Consider the following 17,007-nt stretch of genomic DNA (forward strand, 5'->3'; position numbering starts at 1 on the left):
TCTATAATGAAAAAGAAAGACAACAGTCTAGATTTGAGGATGACTGTTAGAGTAAATATATGGGAGGAATCACAGAGTTAATAAGGATTGGTTAGGCATCTCCTGCACTAGATAAAGTTTATGTAAAAGATGTGCAGGGACCCTTTTCCACAGTTCAGAGTAGTCCAAATGTACTTTTGATGTGATGTACCTAAAGCACACCTTCCTCTGGTAAGAAAAGACCTGTATGAGGCTGTTGAAAAGAACAGGTCTTCCAAAACTGAATTGTTGAATTGCCTGGGGAAATCTTTTCTTACAGCTTGCACAGTGTCCACTGCCATGATGTAGGGACTGTGCGGAAAAAGACAGAATCCTTGTTGAGGTTGTTAGTTCAGGAGAATTTCTGGGCAGCCTGGTAATCTGTATTTAACTATAAGCCTTCAAGATAGAAGGCAAAAATCTCAGTCCAAGAGCTTCTCTCTGTCCAAGCACGAATACATTAACAAGTAGCTGTGATCATAGTGTTCACATGTGGCGTTGCTGAAGCAAGTGCAAGCTGCAATTGGGAGATCAGAAGAAGGTGACCCAAGGGCTGTTGTATTAGGAGGGTGATTTGTAGTACCTAACTAGTGCCAATCAGCTAGCCAAGCCTGAGATGCTTTCATCAGCTCCAAATGCATCTCTTTGGAAACACCATTCAGCTGGAATGCTTTCTGTCAAAAGTTGCTGGTTCGCTGAGAATGAAACATTTCATGAAAGCTTATCTTAGAAAGCCTTATAATGCAATACAGATAACTTTTGATGGGTCTCTGTTAGGTGGGTTGGCTGCCAGTTTTCCATTTGTCAGCTCTTCTCCTGTATGGTGACCTCTTCCTTGTCTTGGGGACCCAGGGAATACAGGGACCTCCTGGGGCTCAGGGCTCCAGTGCACTGGACAAAACTGTTACTTTTTTGGAGTGCTGTGAATCATTGTTTCCCAAATGAAATTGTTACTGGAATGCCTATTTCCCAGGCAGTATTATAATAGTTTTCATTCTAAAAGGGAGCAAATTGAGATGTGTGTGAGATTTCTCAGAAAATGCGATTTCTGAGCTGTAACCTGTTCTAACCATCTGCAACTTCTAAGTACTGAAAAATCTTAGTACAGGCAGAGTCTCAGAGCCTGAAGGCTTACCCACAGGGCACGTGCAGTTTGCTTGGAGGAAGCAGTTGCAACACAGAGCGTGCCTGTGAAGCTGTATGCAGCCTGGTGAGCCAGTGCTGAGCAAATTAGCACAGCAATATGATGCAGCACGCTGTTGTACAGAAAAACTACATAGGGTTACGGAAACACTGAAATAGTAACAGTGAAGAACTGTGCTTGCAGCAACTGTTTCCTAACAAAGCGTACTGGCTCCAGTATGGTGCTGTGCTGTTAAACAGCACCTTCATCTACTGCTTTTCAAGCTCTGGTGTGTGCATTTGCCCACTCAACTATAATCCAAGAAAGAATTAAATTGTTGATAGGATCTGATTTTCTCTCAGTAACTGAAGAAGAAAGTTTGTATTTCATTTTTTTATATAGTATTTTAACCATGCTGTGTTGAAAAGAAATATAACTTACAAAGACTAAACATTTACTAGCATCTGAATGATGCTGTTTTTTAATCAACTTACACAAATAATATTTTAGATGCTCATTTAAATTGTTTTAATAATCATATCATTCTCAAACTTGCTTAGAAAGGGGGATTCATTTTTGTTTGGAGCTATGCTGCAGCATTGGGTGCTATTGCTTCTGTGTAGATACGGCTCATCTGTGGTCTTTGGGCATTGACCTTCTAACACAGAATAACTGTACACTACCTTTTTCTGACTCTTAGTACCCATATGCTGAGGTGACTTGACTTCTTGTGTGTGACTGAGCAACGGTAAAGTACATCCTTTGAGCTATGTTATTTACCATTTTTATTATTTGCATGAAAACCTACTGTCATTGTTCAGTAGGGTGTTTCTGCATCTTCTCCCTTTGGACACTCATGAGTTTACATTTCTTTCCCTATACCAACTAGAAGTGATCTGTCAGCCATGAGGCGATGACAGTCTCCACGTCTAAGGGAAGTTGGCTATCTCATAAAATTTGATGACAATTCTTTATGGAGGACATAGCAGAGAGAAGCACCGCTTCATTGATGTGGCTCTCTCCCCTGTTTATCTACTTGTTCAGTCTTGTAAGGCATGGTTACAGGCAAATTAGTCATCGCAGCTATCATTGCATGGCATTTTGCATGACATAAAATCATTCAAGGAAAGAAGGAATGACAGCTTGAAGTCTATCCACTCTGCAACTCTAGGTGATGGCTCTTTCAGAAGAAACTTGTCAATCCCTAAGCACATACCATTAATCATCTCAAAAGTACTTTGATTAGCAATCCTTTTACCATGTACAGAATACACTGCTTGAAAGACAATCAAGAAATAAAAACTGAAGGTTTGTGGACATTAAAAATGATTTTTAAACAGGAAACTCAGCAAATCCGAAAGCACCTTGGAATATGAACTTGATAATGCTTTGAAAACCAGTGAAGGGTACAAGGTGTTGAGTAAAATGCTGGTTGGTACTGAGTTACATATATTACAGCAGGATTTATTTCTTCTTATTTTCTTTCCATTCCTTTCTTAGATAATAACCACGCAAAATTCACAATAGCTTTAATGGAAAAACTCAAAGCTACTCCAGTGCTTTTCATCTGGTTTATAATTATTTCTTTACTTAACTGATCAATCCTTCTTTGGAAATCAACATTTACAAAAAAAAATGACAGTAATAAGCATTTTTTTAGCCTGAAAAACAAAGTCATGAAAGAAATAAATAATTGAAAATGACCAGACAAAAGAAATACTTTTGAGTGTTGATTAAAGAAAAATGCATTTCTTGAAAGTTATGCACTGTAAGCAGTCCTGAGGGTTGTAGCAGTACTACAGATTGCTATCTAAGCACGTCTGTAAAGCTTGTAGGATCAAATAATCGCAGGACTCAATCTCTCATAAAAGATTGTGAAAGTCAGGAAAACAAAACGGGGCTTAGATCGCACCTGCCATGGAAATTTTCCAAAGCTGCAGCACGGTTAAACTAGGGATTTGAGAAACATGAATCATATTAAGCAATCATACTTAGGTGTACCTGTGTTGTGTGTTTTTTGTTAGCCACATCACAAAATATCGTCCAACATCACACATACAACAAAATTCTCTGACATCAACCACGGGCTGTCCCGACTTTTGCAAAGCACTGGCTCATGCCGAGAGCACGCACACACACAAAAAGTCCTTAAAAGCATCCAGCTGCCTGAAGCGGTTGAAAACAAGGCAAAAGCGGAAAATTTGTGCCGTTTGTCAGGTTTTGGCAAAACAACCCGACTTCCACGGCGAGCGGCGCTCGCCCGGAGGCCGGGGTGAACTCCTCGACGTGCGGCCCGCGGGGACCCCGCCGCACCGAGCCCGGGGGGCACCGGGGGGCGACCCCTCTGTGGGGCCGGGGCCAGGCACAGGGTCCTGCTGCCATCTGCTGGCTGCCGACCCCTCTCCCCGACCCCTCGGCCCCCGACGGGCTCTGGCAGCCCTGGAGGAGCTGCTGGGCTTCTGGGAAGGGGCTCCATGGCTTCAGGGAGAGGGATGTGGGCTGAGCAAAGGGGGGCACTGGGGTTGTTGTGGCTCCTTGAAGGTGGTGTGACGATTTGGGGTTTCTCCTGGGTTTGTGTGCTGGTTCAGAGCAGCAGGGTGGTTTTTGAAGCAGTTATCTCCCTCTTCTTATGACGGTCAGTTTTGGTGCTTGCAGATGAGGTCCTTTTCTTAGGAACCTAACATAAACTCTTTTCTGGACAGACACCAAATGGGCACCGGCACCCAAGTGTGGTGGTAGGGGTGCAATGGCTGGTTTTCTGCATGAATTCAAATCACCATAAAGTCTGAGGTAACCCGCTCCAAACTGCACATAGTATAGATGTCAGGGCCTCCTCACCTACTTCTTTGATCTGAGCCACTCCCGTTGTGCTGGTGAACACAGCCAAGCCGAAAAATGCTGTGAAGCGAAGAAAAACGCACGGCACCAAACCATCTTGCGAACACATGAAGGACTGGCTCTCCCTGCTTACACAGAGCTCATGCTGATGAAAAAAAGCAAGAGTAGGGTACTTACTGCTTTATGTTTATTAACATACAGAGGTATGCATCATTGGCAGGTTTGCTGGTGACTCTGAGGCACCTATACTTCTACAGACAGTATCTACAAATGTTGTCATATAGATTGTATACTGTGTACTAGACATCAGCAACTAGACATCAGCAGAATAGCTCTCTTGTTTTTTTGGGGGGTCTATTTAATTGCTACATGCTTTTTTTCAGTCTTAAAGGAGTGCATACATGGTTTTATGCTGCTTGTCAAATCGATGGTAGAATTTCACCCTACTGCACTTTGCAGTACAGGCACTTCCAAAGTCAAAACACAAGCATGAAGCAGTACTCACACTGTCATGGACAGGATGGTATATATCCCCTTTGATATAAATGATGGAGCAGGGACAGGAACAGGTGTAGAACCGCACTAATTACAGGATCTTGCTGAAGAATAAACTTAACAGCCAAATTCTGTTCTCATTATAGCCAAGGATAAAAATGATTGCACTGAAGTTTTGTTGTGAATTGGAAACTGCTTTCCAATATGTCCCTGAGGTACCTACACATGGTGTTCCCGAGGGCTCAGACAGCTGCCTAGTGTGACTGGGAAGAAACATATGCTATGGTTGTAGAAAACAGGTCAGGAAGAGACTTTGTGAGGTCAATTAGCTCCTATCTCGAGAAAAGACAATTATACCCATGTCATTCCTGATAGATGCCTGTTTTGAACAGCTGTTTCTTCTCCACTCTCTTCCAAGAGCACTCTGCTGATGAGTATTCCCTGGATGGACAGATTCTGGAGATTTCTTGCCATTTAGTCCATGTCCTTTTGTGGCAGAGGTACTGGACACCATAGGAAGGAAAACCTAGTATCTCTGAGAAGTAGTTGATCCAGGAATCCTACTTCAGTTGGAGGTGAAGGTAAAGATTCTAGAAACTGTGGGGAGTTTCATGTAGGACTCGGTCTGGCAGCACTTTCAGATTTCCCTCTCCCAGGCTTGAGCCATGCAATGTGGCAGATCACCAGCCCCACAGAAATCAGCTGGGGACACCATGACTCTGTGCTCCTGGAGCCTTTGCTGCTGATGCTGCAAGACATTTCTAACAAGCTGGCATTTTCAAAAGAAATCATGATGAGTCAAAAAATGGCCAGCCAGTTGTAAGTGGTGCATTTGGTATGCTTTTTCGTTAGCAAGGGGAAAGATCAGATAAGCCAGACTGGGTCAAAAAATTGAGATTCCCAACTAGTTTAACATAAAAGTTGTAGGGAAGGGAAGGGAAGGGAAGGGAAGGGAAGGGAAGGGAAGGGAAGGGAAGGGAAGGGAAGGGAAGGGAAGGGAAGGGAAGGGAAGGGAAGGGAAGGGAAGGGAAGGGAAGGGAAGGGAAGGGAAGGGAAGGGAAGGGAAGGGAAGGGAAGGGAAGGGAAGGGAAGGGAAGGGAAGGGAAGGGAAGGGAAATGTGCTGTTTCTCCACTTTTCTGCACAACTGATAGCAAATAGCACTGTGTGAGAGCATTGCAAAGATAATGAGCGTGAGGTTACATGTGTGTGAGCTGATGGATGGAAGGAAGCCGAAGATAATGAATCAATAAATCATATTTTCAGTATTTTTTCGTCTGTCCATAACTGTTGAATCTGCGCTGGCCAACTTCCCAAAGACAAAATGTGGCATCTGCAGTTAGTGCTGAAGCGGCCACGTCCGTGGTGTCGCCTTCCACCAGTAACATGTGGAAGAGATTAGATAAGCGAGGTGGCTCCTGCTGTGGGGAGTTTATTCCTGCTCCGGAGCCCCTGGAAGGTATGCTGCTTCTCACACACCACTGTGAGCACTTCTAGGGAAGTCACTTTACCAAAAAGTAATGCACTCAAGTCAAAATCACCCCTCCGCTCCAGCTTAGGCTTTAGGTAGCATCAGAGCTAAGCGGCAGCTGGTGAGCGTGCTTTTATCTTTGATGCAAGTTTCTGGCGATCAAAGCGGGAAGCCAGAAATCCAACCAGCTCGGCCAAACCGCACGAAACTTACTTATCGGTAGCCGCGCGGTGCGTGCGCTGTATTCCTAGCCTTTTGGGGTAATTATTATGATTTTTTCCCCTATTTTTTTTTTTAACGGGAAGGCCCCCGCGGGCTCCCCGCCCGCCGCCCCGCCGGCAGGGGCCCGGAGGAGCGAAGGAGTTAAAGGGAGGCGCTTGGGAAATCCGATGCTGAGGAGCCCCAGGAATGCTGCTGCCCCTTCCCACTCCCCTCCGGCTCTCGGAGCGGCTCAGTCCCCGCCGCCGAGCCCCGAGGCCGCGCACGCTCGCTCCGGGCTCTGCCCCGCAGGTTCCTCAACCGGGAGACACCGTGAGGGGGATGGCGAAGCGGGTTCAAAACTTATTTTATTTTTTCTTTCTGGCTACTTTTTTTATTTTTTTGTTTATTTTTTCCCTTGCAGGCGCTGCCGGAGATGCCGGGCAGGAGGCGGTGGTGGGCACGCTGCTGGCTGGGCGTCTGCCTCTCGCTGCTGGGCGCCGGGGGCTGCAGCGGAGGCGGCGGCGGTGGCGGTGGCTCCGAGCCCTGCCGCCTGCCCCCGTGCCCTGCCGAGGCTCCCCCGCCGCCCTGCCGCGGGGCTCGCTGCGGAGCCCGTGCCGGCCGGCCCGCCCGCTCCTTCCCGCACACCGCCACGCCGCTGCGGGCCCCGCAGGGCAAGCCGCAACCCCCCGCAGCCAGAGGGGGTCCTCCGGAGGCTTGCCCGGCCGGGGGCTGCTCCTCCAACGGCACCCGCCGCGATTGCCAGGGCTTGGAGTGCCGCCTGCCCCCCCGCCTGCGGCCGAGACCCCGCGGCACCGGCGGCTGCGGCGCCTCCGCCCCCGGCGAGGGCTGCCCCGAGCCCGCCCTGCTCCGAGCCGCCGAGCGGGCAGCGCAGTTCGCCGGGGATGATTTCGCCTACGGGGGGCCCGAGCTGGGCGGAGGAGGCGCCCTGGGGGTGCAGCTGGCCTGCGACGTGAAGCCAGGTGCGGGTGGCCCGAGGGGACCGGGGGGAGGTGGGTTTTGGGGGGGGTCTGCTCCTCGCACCCGGAGTTTGGTCGGAGCTCCCCCCGAGGTGTGAGAGCGGGGTGAGCAGCTCCGGGTGCTGAGTCGGGCTCGGGGGGAAGGTTTGGGGCACGGCTGTGGGGCACGTCGGGGGTGTGCGGCCCCTTCTTCCCCCTCCGCACACACACAGGTGTGGTGCACGCTCATGAGACGCCAGCAATGGATGGGACATGGCAAAACGGGGACGTTTTAGTGCTATTTTAAAGCAAGCGTAAGACTAAGTCTCTGTCTTCACAGCCTGGTGTTTCTCAGGGCTTTGGTTTACAGCAGCATCCTACGAGGCCTCAGAGGTGCACCCTGAATGAACGGGCTGGTGCTGTGAAACTTGCTGCTGCTGACAAGTTGGCTTATGGTGATAGCCAGCAGAAAAAGATTCGCAGGGTTTCTCTTACTGCACTTAATTCAGAGCATGGTACAGCACTCGTCAGTTTGGTATCCCTGTAGAAAGCCAGAGATGTCCATAGTTGTACTCACAGGTCAGCAAAAGACGCTGTGTAATTGCCTGGGATATGTGGATTTACCCACATTAAAAGCATCAGCCAAACTTTAATGACCGCAGAGCAGTTTGGGTTCTGGTTTAATGCCTTATTTGAAAGATATAAAGTTTATGAGGAAGAGTGATTTATTTAATCCCTGATTGGTGGTCAAAGCTAATGGAAAGCATAAGGAGACTTAAACTTTGTCACGTCCTTGTGGCCAATCTGAGGGCAGTGGCTGCTCCAGACAGGAGAGCACATGTCAAGCCTCATTTTGGACAACTAATTTGTGAAGCGTCACCTCCTCTTAATTAGGCTGCAGCACTTAGTGGTGATCCCAGACACAGGGCAGAGATTTAACCCCCCCTTTGCATATTACCGTGATGCTGTGTGCCTTCATCTTCCCTGATAGTGCTCCCAGATGTCTTACAGAACCTCTGTATGCCCCCTGACCAAAGGTGTGCAGAAAACTGAGAAGACAGTATGCTCAACCTTTTTTTTTTTTTCTGCTTCTGTGCATATTTTTTACACGCTCATAGTGATTACCATACCTCCCTTTTGCAAAAGGACCTAGGATCTTTGCATTGTCTTTGTGTTCACCAAGATCCATTTCCATGTAATACAAGTTGTGGTAAATGATAAGGTCATTCTGCACAGGCAGAAAAGACTCACACTTCTTGGATTGTGCTGAAAGCAGACACACTGTACCTTCCTGAAGGTCTAACAAAGAGAATCCAGCCCAGCGTAACCTGTTTCTCCAAACATCCTCTTATTCCATGGCGGTTTTTAGAGGACCAAGATCAGTCTCTGCTGCCCGGTCTCCAGTGCCATCAACTTACATGGTGAGTTGCATTTATCCATCATCTCCTAGGCCATAGGGTTAGGTCCTCTGTCCTCTCTGACACAGGACAGAGGAAAACAGAATAAAGGAAGGTAAAGCAGAGGGGTTGGACGGTGAAGACACTGGGGATTTTGAGACTTGACACAAGAGTTCACTGTAATCTTTCAGTTTTATGCTCTTTGCAGGCATGGTGCTGGGTGAAGTCTGAGAGGAACAGCAGTATCATTTTTCCCTTAAAGCTCTTCAAGCCATCAAGAATGGATTATACTTATTATGGCCAATGTCTGTCATGGATTTGTGCATTCACCTCCTTCACATGCCTCGCTGGTCCCAGCCATTCTCACCTGTGGCAGAGACCAGCATCCTGTATGTTGGAGGGAAAGCAGTGAACAGCACTGCCCACTAAACCACCTAATACAGTGGAAGGCGCTGTCAGCAAGGAAGCACACAGTGAGCAAACCTGTGATAACACGTGAGCTTCGGTGTCTGAATTTCCAGATGAGGACAACTGCACCCACAAAGGAGTTCCCTTCTCACTGCTTTTGTCTCGCATCCTGTGAGTGACACAGGTTGGCAGCAGCCCACACCCAAAACCACTGCAGCAATCATGCAATTGGTGTGGATGAGACCTGGGCTGAAGACTTCTGTCTGGATTGCACCAAGGGCCTGTATGCATGTTTTGTCCATTCCAAACGCTGGACCCAGTCCTTCACAAGGCAGCTTTCTTTCTCAAAAGTGGAAGAAAATCATACTGGATTCATCAACGTCTAGCAGAAATCTCATGCACTTGGCATCAGGAGCAACAAAACAAGCCATATCTACAGTCTTTGTTTTCCTTCAAGCTGGTGTACAGGCGAGCATCTAGCATTCTGCTGTGCCTCTATCATTCTCTGCATATGCCTAAGACCTTTGAGACCTTCCTTTTGAGCCCAGATCAGTGGACTTTCTGCAGTAGTGCAGAGAATGCCTTCTTCAACTCCCATTTGTAGCTGGGTCTTGGAAACGAGTATGGTTCTACATAGCAAATCCAGCATGGCCTGCCTGCTAGAAAAAAAAGAACAATGAAGTGTGGTAATCACACCTCGAAGCTGGGGAAATGCATTTGCCATTGTATGGGGAGAGCTGCTACTCAAACAGCACGCAGAGAACACGATGGGGCAAATCCAGGTAAATGTCATGAATAACATCCTTTGCTTCTAGTCTTCTAAACAGCCGTGCTAGAGGAGACTAAGAGCTCATGCAAGAGGTGTGCCCAGTCTGTTTGGTGGAGATGGTGGCTTTCCTGTCATGAAATTGTATGAGTGAATCTTACTGTGCAGGAATGGCGGGAACCTGTCTCAGTTAGGCTTACAGATGTGCGCTACAGATGTAACTTCATGGAGAAGGACCAGATGCAGGGGGAACTAGCTGTGGTGGTCAGTAGTGTGGTCAGAAAGAAGCCCTCGGGAGGAAATGTAGGGACCTCTTGCATGCAGCAGTGAATATGCTGCAGACAGGCTTGGCTGAGCTCCAGGAATCTCCAGGAGCAGTTAGAGTATACGGAGCTGCCTCCAGTACTCAGAGTAGCTGCTGTGTTCCAAGTTTTCATTTCAGTGTCTTGAGATGAGGCTGCTGCATGTGCTCAGCAAGTGGCTTTAGCAGGGAGCAAAGAAAATATCAAGTATTTTTTCAGTAAGTACAACTTTTGCATAACTACAGGGTAATGTCTGTACATTTTGCAGACAGCACAGGTGATCACACATTTCCATAGGCTCCAGGAACTCACCAACACAGTTGGAAAGACCACAGACGTATGACAAAATGATCTGCCACTTCTACAGCTTCACCCATTCTCCTGATTCTTCGTAAATTAGTCACCCTAAAAGAGGTTTCTTTGTCAGATATATGCAGAGAATTTGTTTTGGGAGATTTCTGTCAGTTTTAGATCAAGTATGAAAGTACAATTAGAAAGAAACAGAAGGCTGTCTGGCCCTTTAGGTGCACATTTTGAGATGCTGTAGCTCAAAACTGAGGAAACCATCTGTACAAGAAGAAATGGATCAGTGACTGTTTCTGTCTTTCCTTCATTTTTAGGAGAATGTTCCTGTCTGGTTACTGTGCTAGCACATTACTCTGAGACCAGCAGCATGGGGTGCTTGCCATTGACCTCTTCTCAGACAGCAGGGGAGCTGGAATACACGTGGAATACCTAGGTGACCCTAAGGCCATTTTCTGCCTGTACTGTCACCATCCACAGGTGGAGGAGACCTCTTGGCCCACCCCAGCCTATGACTGCCAGCTCTACAACAGTGCACGAGTAGATTTGCAATGGTTCTTCAGTCACTGAGAGAAATCTTCCCTCCAGTTTGCCTGATAGAGAAGGTTGTGTTTTGGTGACCATTCATGTGAAGTGCACTCAAATGCTTGCTGAAGACAGTGCCTAGTACCAGATGTCCAAGATAAAGGACAGCAACAGGGGCTCTGGCTGATTCCCAGCATGATGTCTGTGTTTGCAAGTTGATATGCACGAGGCAGGTGACTCTCACTCTTCACCAGCTGCCTGCCAGAGCAGGCACAGCCCTGCTGTGGAAATCACACCAACATATTCATCATCTCTCCATCCAATATCACCAGCACCATAGATATGATCTAGAAGGCTCCTGCGAACTGCAGCTGAACCACCACTTCTGTTGGCCAGGCTCCTGTGGTGAGAGGAAGATACTAGAGTGCAGACCTGAACTCCCATTTCAATCAGATGAGACCATTCCACTGCAAAATTGTCACTGCTGTTCCTCAGCACCTCCCTGAGTACACCTTACTCCAGATGAAAGACTGGCATGCCAAAAGAAGGACTGTTCAGAGCCTGTTTTCATTGTCTTATCTTGTATTCCTCTGTGTTTCTCCCCTCATTCTTCAGTTGCCATTAAATCCTTCATTTTTCCCATCCAGCCCATCTTTCTGTTTTCTTTTGGACAGACTTCTCTGCAGTTAATGTGCAGCTGCCATAACTCATACCTGCCAAGCCCAGTGAACAAGTTTGTAGCTTCTCATGCTGTTGCACTCTTCTGAGCAGTGCCTGCAACCCTCTGCTCTCATCTCCTGTGGCTACCAGGAGGAGGTGGCACCATCAGGTGGCTCCGTGCCCCTGGGACCCACTGAAGACCTCAGAGGGGTTAGTCCTTCTGCTGGCCTTCCTTACAGACTGCCTGCTTTTAGTTTTTGACCTCCTGCAGTGCCAGGTTGTGCCTGAGGGCTACATTGTCCTTGCAGCGCACCCTCAGGATAACATGTCCTTTCCAAGGCATCCTAGAGAAATGTGGCAGCAGGTCATAGGTACGTACTGTGTTTGCACCATGGATCCTGGAAGTGCGGAGCAGGTGGCTGCAAAATAGACCTTACCATGGTTGAGTATAGTGTGTGTGTGTAAGAAAGATAATATTACGTCTGTGGTCATGAGGACGTCTGGATGTTGCAAGGGGGTTTACCTGTTTGATTCTTGTCTGGGGAATGGGGAAAGGTAGTTCAGTAGGATTGTGGGAGTGTACCAATTTCTAAAGATCTCTTGCACTGGAATTCTTGTATAATTTTAGATGACTGTGATAGACACATCCCCATCTGACATTCACTGTGGGTTACCTTTATGTAGTTAACAGAGAGAAACAGGGCCATTTTTAGGGAATAGAACCTCTGAGCTATTTTAAACTTTTACTTCAGAATTCTTTTGGCAAACACGATTCTCTTCCACTTAATTGTTTTCTCATTTCTTTTTAGTAATCTTTTTTGTGCAAGAGTTTTATTATACTCTTTGTTGCTCTGGTGTTGGGAACTACCTGTAGCACCAGCTAATGTGCAGTGGAGGGTCTCTTGTACTGGCGTAAAACTAAGTTTTGTCATAGAACTGTAAAATTAAAATGAGGGTAAAAACAGTCATGAAGGACTTCTTAGGGCTCATATTGTCACCGGCTGAGCTTTAGACAACCAAAAGGAGCAAAGGTAAATTGACAGACTGGAATGCTGCTGTTGTTACGGAGTTCTGTAAGCCTGTTGTGGGGAGAGGGAATTACAAGAATAGTTTCAGTGCAGTCAGCAAGTTCGCCAGTTACTGGCTGGAGATGATGCTCCCCAAGTACATGCTTAAACATAAGCTGTACATGATGTGTTTTACTGAATCAGGGCTTTAGTTAACCGTTGCATTGATAGATCTGCTCATATTTGTGATGAAAGACCAGATTCAAAGAGGGGGAGGTTACAACACAATAACCCTGTTTTAGAAGAGTCTGTATTCTTCCTGTCCATAGCTTGGTAATGGCTAAAAACAAGAGCTGGAGAAAAAGTAGTTTTGTGAAAAAAAAAGGAAGTTTTGTAATGCATCCTTGACTAACTCACTGCCTTTCATAGTTTCCCAATTTCCTGGACTGACTTTTAAATGATGCAGTTGGACTTTTCCTCACCTCTTCTTTCCTTTTCCATTAAGAGGGTCAAAAGGCCTAGAATGGGGCGGTTTTGTATAGTTAATTTTCATTCCTATTTGTTTCTTACAAACCTGCATTTGTTAATGTTATTTGTTAAGCGTAAAGTCAAGATCATCTCTTTCTGTAGTTACTGATAAAGGCAGACATGTACGCAAACTCATCTGACAGTAAATCCAATGGCTGTTAATCTATGAAGCAGTTCTCTAGGGGAATGCATTTGCCCGGGTCAGGGCTGCCCTTTACCTTTCCATTTGCTTTGAAGGCATGACTCTTGCATGGTCAAAATACTTGGCATAGATCTGTGCTTTTCTGCCCACACTCACAAATGTAAGCCAGACTTCTGAGAGCGTAAGTCTTATGGAAAGGAAATTGTGTATGTCTTTCCATCCTCAAGCACAAATGGAATCTATATAGGTTTACGAAAATTCCCGATATCCAATCACAGCATGCATGTAACTGTCTTGCTGCCCAGTAACTTGAACCTGTGGGCTGGTTTCATGCAAACTTGACAAGGGGTAGAGGTATTAAAAATAAGCAAGGCTGTATAAACTTCATAGGAGGTCAACAACTTCTTGACATGGCTGAACTACTACCATGTATTGAACCTGCTGCCTTCATTTAATGCCACCTAATTCTTGTATTGCAAGACAGAGTGGAGTGTCTTTCCATATCTGCTTTCTTTAGGACTCCTGTAATATAACACAGTTGTTTTTACCAGCCTGAAAAGTCCTATCTACTGTCTCATATTGTAGGGGTATTGTATGTTAAATTTTCCTTATTGCCCTTCTGTGAACCTTGTTGAGTTTTTCTGTGCCCTTTTTGACACGGGGAACCAGGACTGTATACTGTATTAAAGATGCTCTATTGATTAATACAATGTTGTAATTATATGTTTTCTTCTGTTATTCCTCTTCTAATTACTCCTAACATTTTATTTGCCTTTTTAACCTCTTTTGGACCCTGAACTGATGCTTACATGGCTTTGTAGCCCAAGATCTGTATCTAGACCTGCTATATTAGCTCAAGATCATTTTGGAGTGCTAATAATCATATACAAGCACAGCATTTTTTTTTTATGAAAGAATAAGATATTTTTTTTTTCCCGGTGAGTGCATCATTTTACCTTTATCTTCTTTGAGTTTCTTCTTGCCATTTTATTACTGGTCCTTAGTATCATAGACTTCTTTTGCAGTTCTCTGTAATTGACCCTTATTTTTACTACCCTAAATAGCTTAGTGTTCTCAACAAGTTTTATCACCTCATTTTATCACCTTTACAGTGAAAATTGACCCTTTTCTCTCTACTGTTTGAACATGTACATAGAAATGATTAATCTGTTATTGACCCCAAGTGATGATTAATTTATGCCCTGACGCATGGGGTTTGATTATGACTTTTTTAGTGTCTCTGGCTATAAATGTTGCTTATGAAATGGAACAGCTTGCAGTCTCATGAAGGAGCTATAAAGATAGTAAAGGAATTGGCCTTACAATCATGACCTGAATTTAACGAGACTTTTCATTAACTTATTAAAATGTGAATGCCTTTGAAGAGATAATACAGCAACATGGAAAATAATTTTTCTTGGATAATAATCAGTCAATTGTATTTCAGGAGAAAACGAAGTTCCGTCTGAAGATGCCCTAATACTACAGCTGCACCTTGCAAAAGGACACGAGAAATTTACTGAAATGCTAAAAAGCCAGCAGCAAATCATTGTGGATTTGCAGCAAAAACTTGCTGAACAGCAGCACATACTGGTTAGCCAGCAAAAGGAGATTCTTGAACAGCAAAGAAAAATGTATGAGCAAATGGATCTGATCAAAGTCCAGTATGGCATGCTTTTTGACACAGTGAAACAAATGTCATTTCAGAGTTTGCAAGAAGATATTCAAAATTATTTTGAAAGTCATCTTCAAGGACTTCAGAACCAGGTCAGGAATCATCTGCAGAAGTCATATTCTGTCCATAAAGTAGAAGTGGATGCAAAAGTGATAAATGTAGGGGAGTCTTTGCTGGACTGTGGTCTTTGTGAAAGTGATGAATTTTGCAATTTCCAAAAGACACCTTCACAATGTGAAAAATGCACATTGTGTCCTGCTGGTTTTTTCCAAATGGCTGAGTGTTCTGCAAACTCTGATCGGATTTGCCAGGTGAAATATCATTCTGTATCTTTCAGTTATTGTATATGAAGTATTGTGTTGGACAAACAAGGGTGACATTCTGGAAGTAACTAGTCAGAGAGCTAGTTACTGTGTTTTATTGAATGGGTCTGTGGCACTTCAAAGTTTGCCTGGAGTTTTCTGTGGGTTTTCTCTACCATTTGCTGGTGTAAATGGGCACTAGTTTGTGAGTGCTGGATGTAAAGCTTTCCCAAGGCTAAGAGCTGGTCAATTCTGTTCATCCTGGTAGGAAAGGACATCCTAAAGCACATACACTTATACATGCTAAATTTGTTTATTTAATCCCAGTCCAGTCTACATGAAGTGCTAGACACATTGGAAAAGCAGAGGAAAGCTTTATTAAGTAAAACTAAAGAAAGGTCAGGTGGTTGTTTTTAAATTGCAAACAAAAGTTGTCAGTTAAAATAAATGTAAAATCTAGTTCTAGCTTAAACACAACATGTAAACATTGAAATATGTTTAACCTTGATATTTTTAGTATTAAATACATTTTATTATACAAAACCAGAATGTAAAGAAAATGAGATGGCTCTTTGGTCACTTCTATTTAAAAGTCCTAGGATATGTGAGGATCTTAATATTTAAAGCAGTATCTTTGCCAAGTGGTGCTCCCAGTCCTTGGCTTAATGTGAACCTTAACAGCTAGAGACCTAAGCCCATGCTGTTGAGAAGAAACTGAAAATCTGTGCTTTTCCCTTTGCTAGTCTCACTTGTCTTTAATGTGAGTATTTGAAGGCAAATTTAGTTTTTTGTTCTTTCCCTTCTACCTGCTGTAGGGTGAGGGTAGGGCTTGTTGGCAGGAAAGATTAATTTATTTCACTTGGATGTTTTTCAGTTAGCACCTTCCTCCCAGACTAAATGTCTTAAAGAGCTTTTCCTAATGCTTTCTTGGTTGTTACAACGTCCTCAAGGTCAACTGATTGATGGAGTTGGTACTGTGTCACAGATTATGTGCTGTAAAAAGTGTTAGTAGAACAACCTACCCATTTAGTTTGTGGTCTGTACGCTGCTAGCTTTCTGTGGAGACCACAGAGTCTGTTTTATACCTTGCTAGAACAGGTCACAAATCCAAAACAGGTTGTCTTGCTCCAGCATGTTTGTGCAATCACTCCTCTCTTCCTCCCCACATATGTCTGGGTGTCACAGAGCCTGAAGAAGTGCCTGTTTCAAATTCAAGTGATGGCATTAAAGTGTTTCAATATGATTCTTGTGATTTACAGGACAGAGATGAATGTACTGAATCTCCAAGCATTTGTGGTGAGAGGATAAAGTGTCTGAATACTCCAGGTAAGTTATATTCTCCAGTAATTAAAGAACGAAGATAATTAGATCTTCGGGAACAGGCTGAAGAGATAGATAAAGACTTAGGCCTGTGTGTTTGTGAGTAATGACATGCTCAGCTTGCTGGAATCAAAGGGGTTGAAAAACACTCAGCTCTAAGTTGATAGCAGTTCTTGTGTGCTATTTAGAACATAATATGGTCTATTTAGAACACAATATCCCCTAGGACCTTTGGATGGTCCTCTTAACCTTATTTTCATGGGTTTTTATATGCTTTGATTTTAATTTTCACTGATGACCTGACCTTGTTTATGCTGGTGCAAATGGGGTGAAAATCACAGATATTATTCCTAATGGAGAAAAATAGTTGTCATTTTCCTTCTGCTGTGCTGTGGTAGATATTTGATTTGATCTAATGAAGGTTCTTATAAAGCCTTTCTTCATCAATCTTACTCTCTTTTAGCAATAATATTGTCAAATATTGAGGAACGACCAATAGTTGTCATCATTTGTGGGTGCACGGGGGAACTTTCAGGCACAGATTTGAATGGTATTGTGCACTTCAGGCTTAG

The 17,007-nt window shown here is 44.8% G+C and overlaps 1 protein-coding gene and 1 long non-coding RNA gene across 4 annotated transcripts in view; both read left to right on the forward strand.

Moving 5' to 3' along the window:
• The first annotated feature begins 6,330 nt into the window (after positions 1-6,330).
• The window catches only part of LOC137852211 (uncharacterized), a 143,668-nt gene continuing 132,991 nt past the window's right edge, over positions 6,331-17,007 (forward strand). For 2 of the 3 annotated variants that reach the window (XR_011093721.1, XM_068673685.1), the window contains exons 1-4: positions 6,331-6,453; positions 6,566-7,124; positions 14,586-15,124; positions 16,375-16,441. Coding sequence is in view for 2 of the 3 variants with exons in the window: in XM_068673685.1 (XP_068529786.1) it covers positions 6,352-6,453; positions 6,566-7,124; positions 14,586-15,124; positions 16,375-16,441 (1,267 nt within the window). In the remaining variant the exon portion in view is untranslated. The remainder of the gene's footprint in view (positions 6,454-6,565; positions 7,125-14,585; positions 15,125-16,374; positions 16,442-17,007) is intronic. The other variant, XM_068673686.1, reaches the window with a different exon arrangement.
• On the forward strand, positions 7,141-11,443 carry LOC137852214 (uncharacterized). Its single transcript, XR_011093722.1, has 3 exons — positions 7,141-8,521; positions 8,706-9,687; positions 10,594-11,443. It is a non-coding gene; the product is annotated as an uncharacterized lncRNA (long non-coding RNA).

The sequence above is a fragment of the Anas acuta genome, chromosome 2, assembly GCF_963932015.1.
Source record: "Anas acuta chromosome 2, bAnaAcu1.1, whole genome shotgun sequence".
NCBI classification, from domain to species: domain Eukaryota; kingdom Metazoa; phylum Chordata; class Aves; order Anseriformes; family Anatidae; genus Anas; species Anas acuta.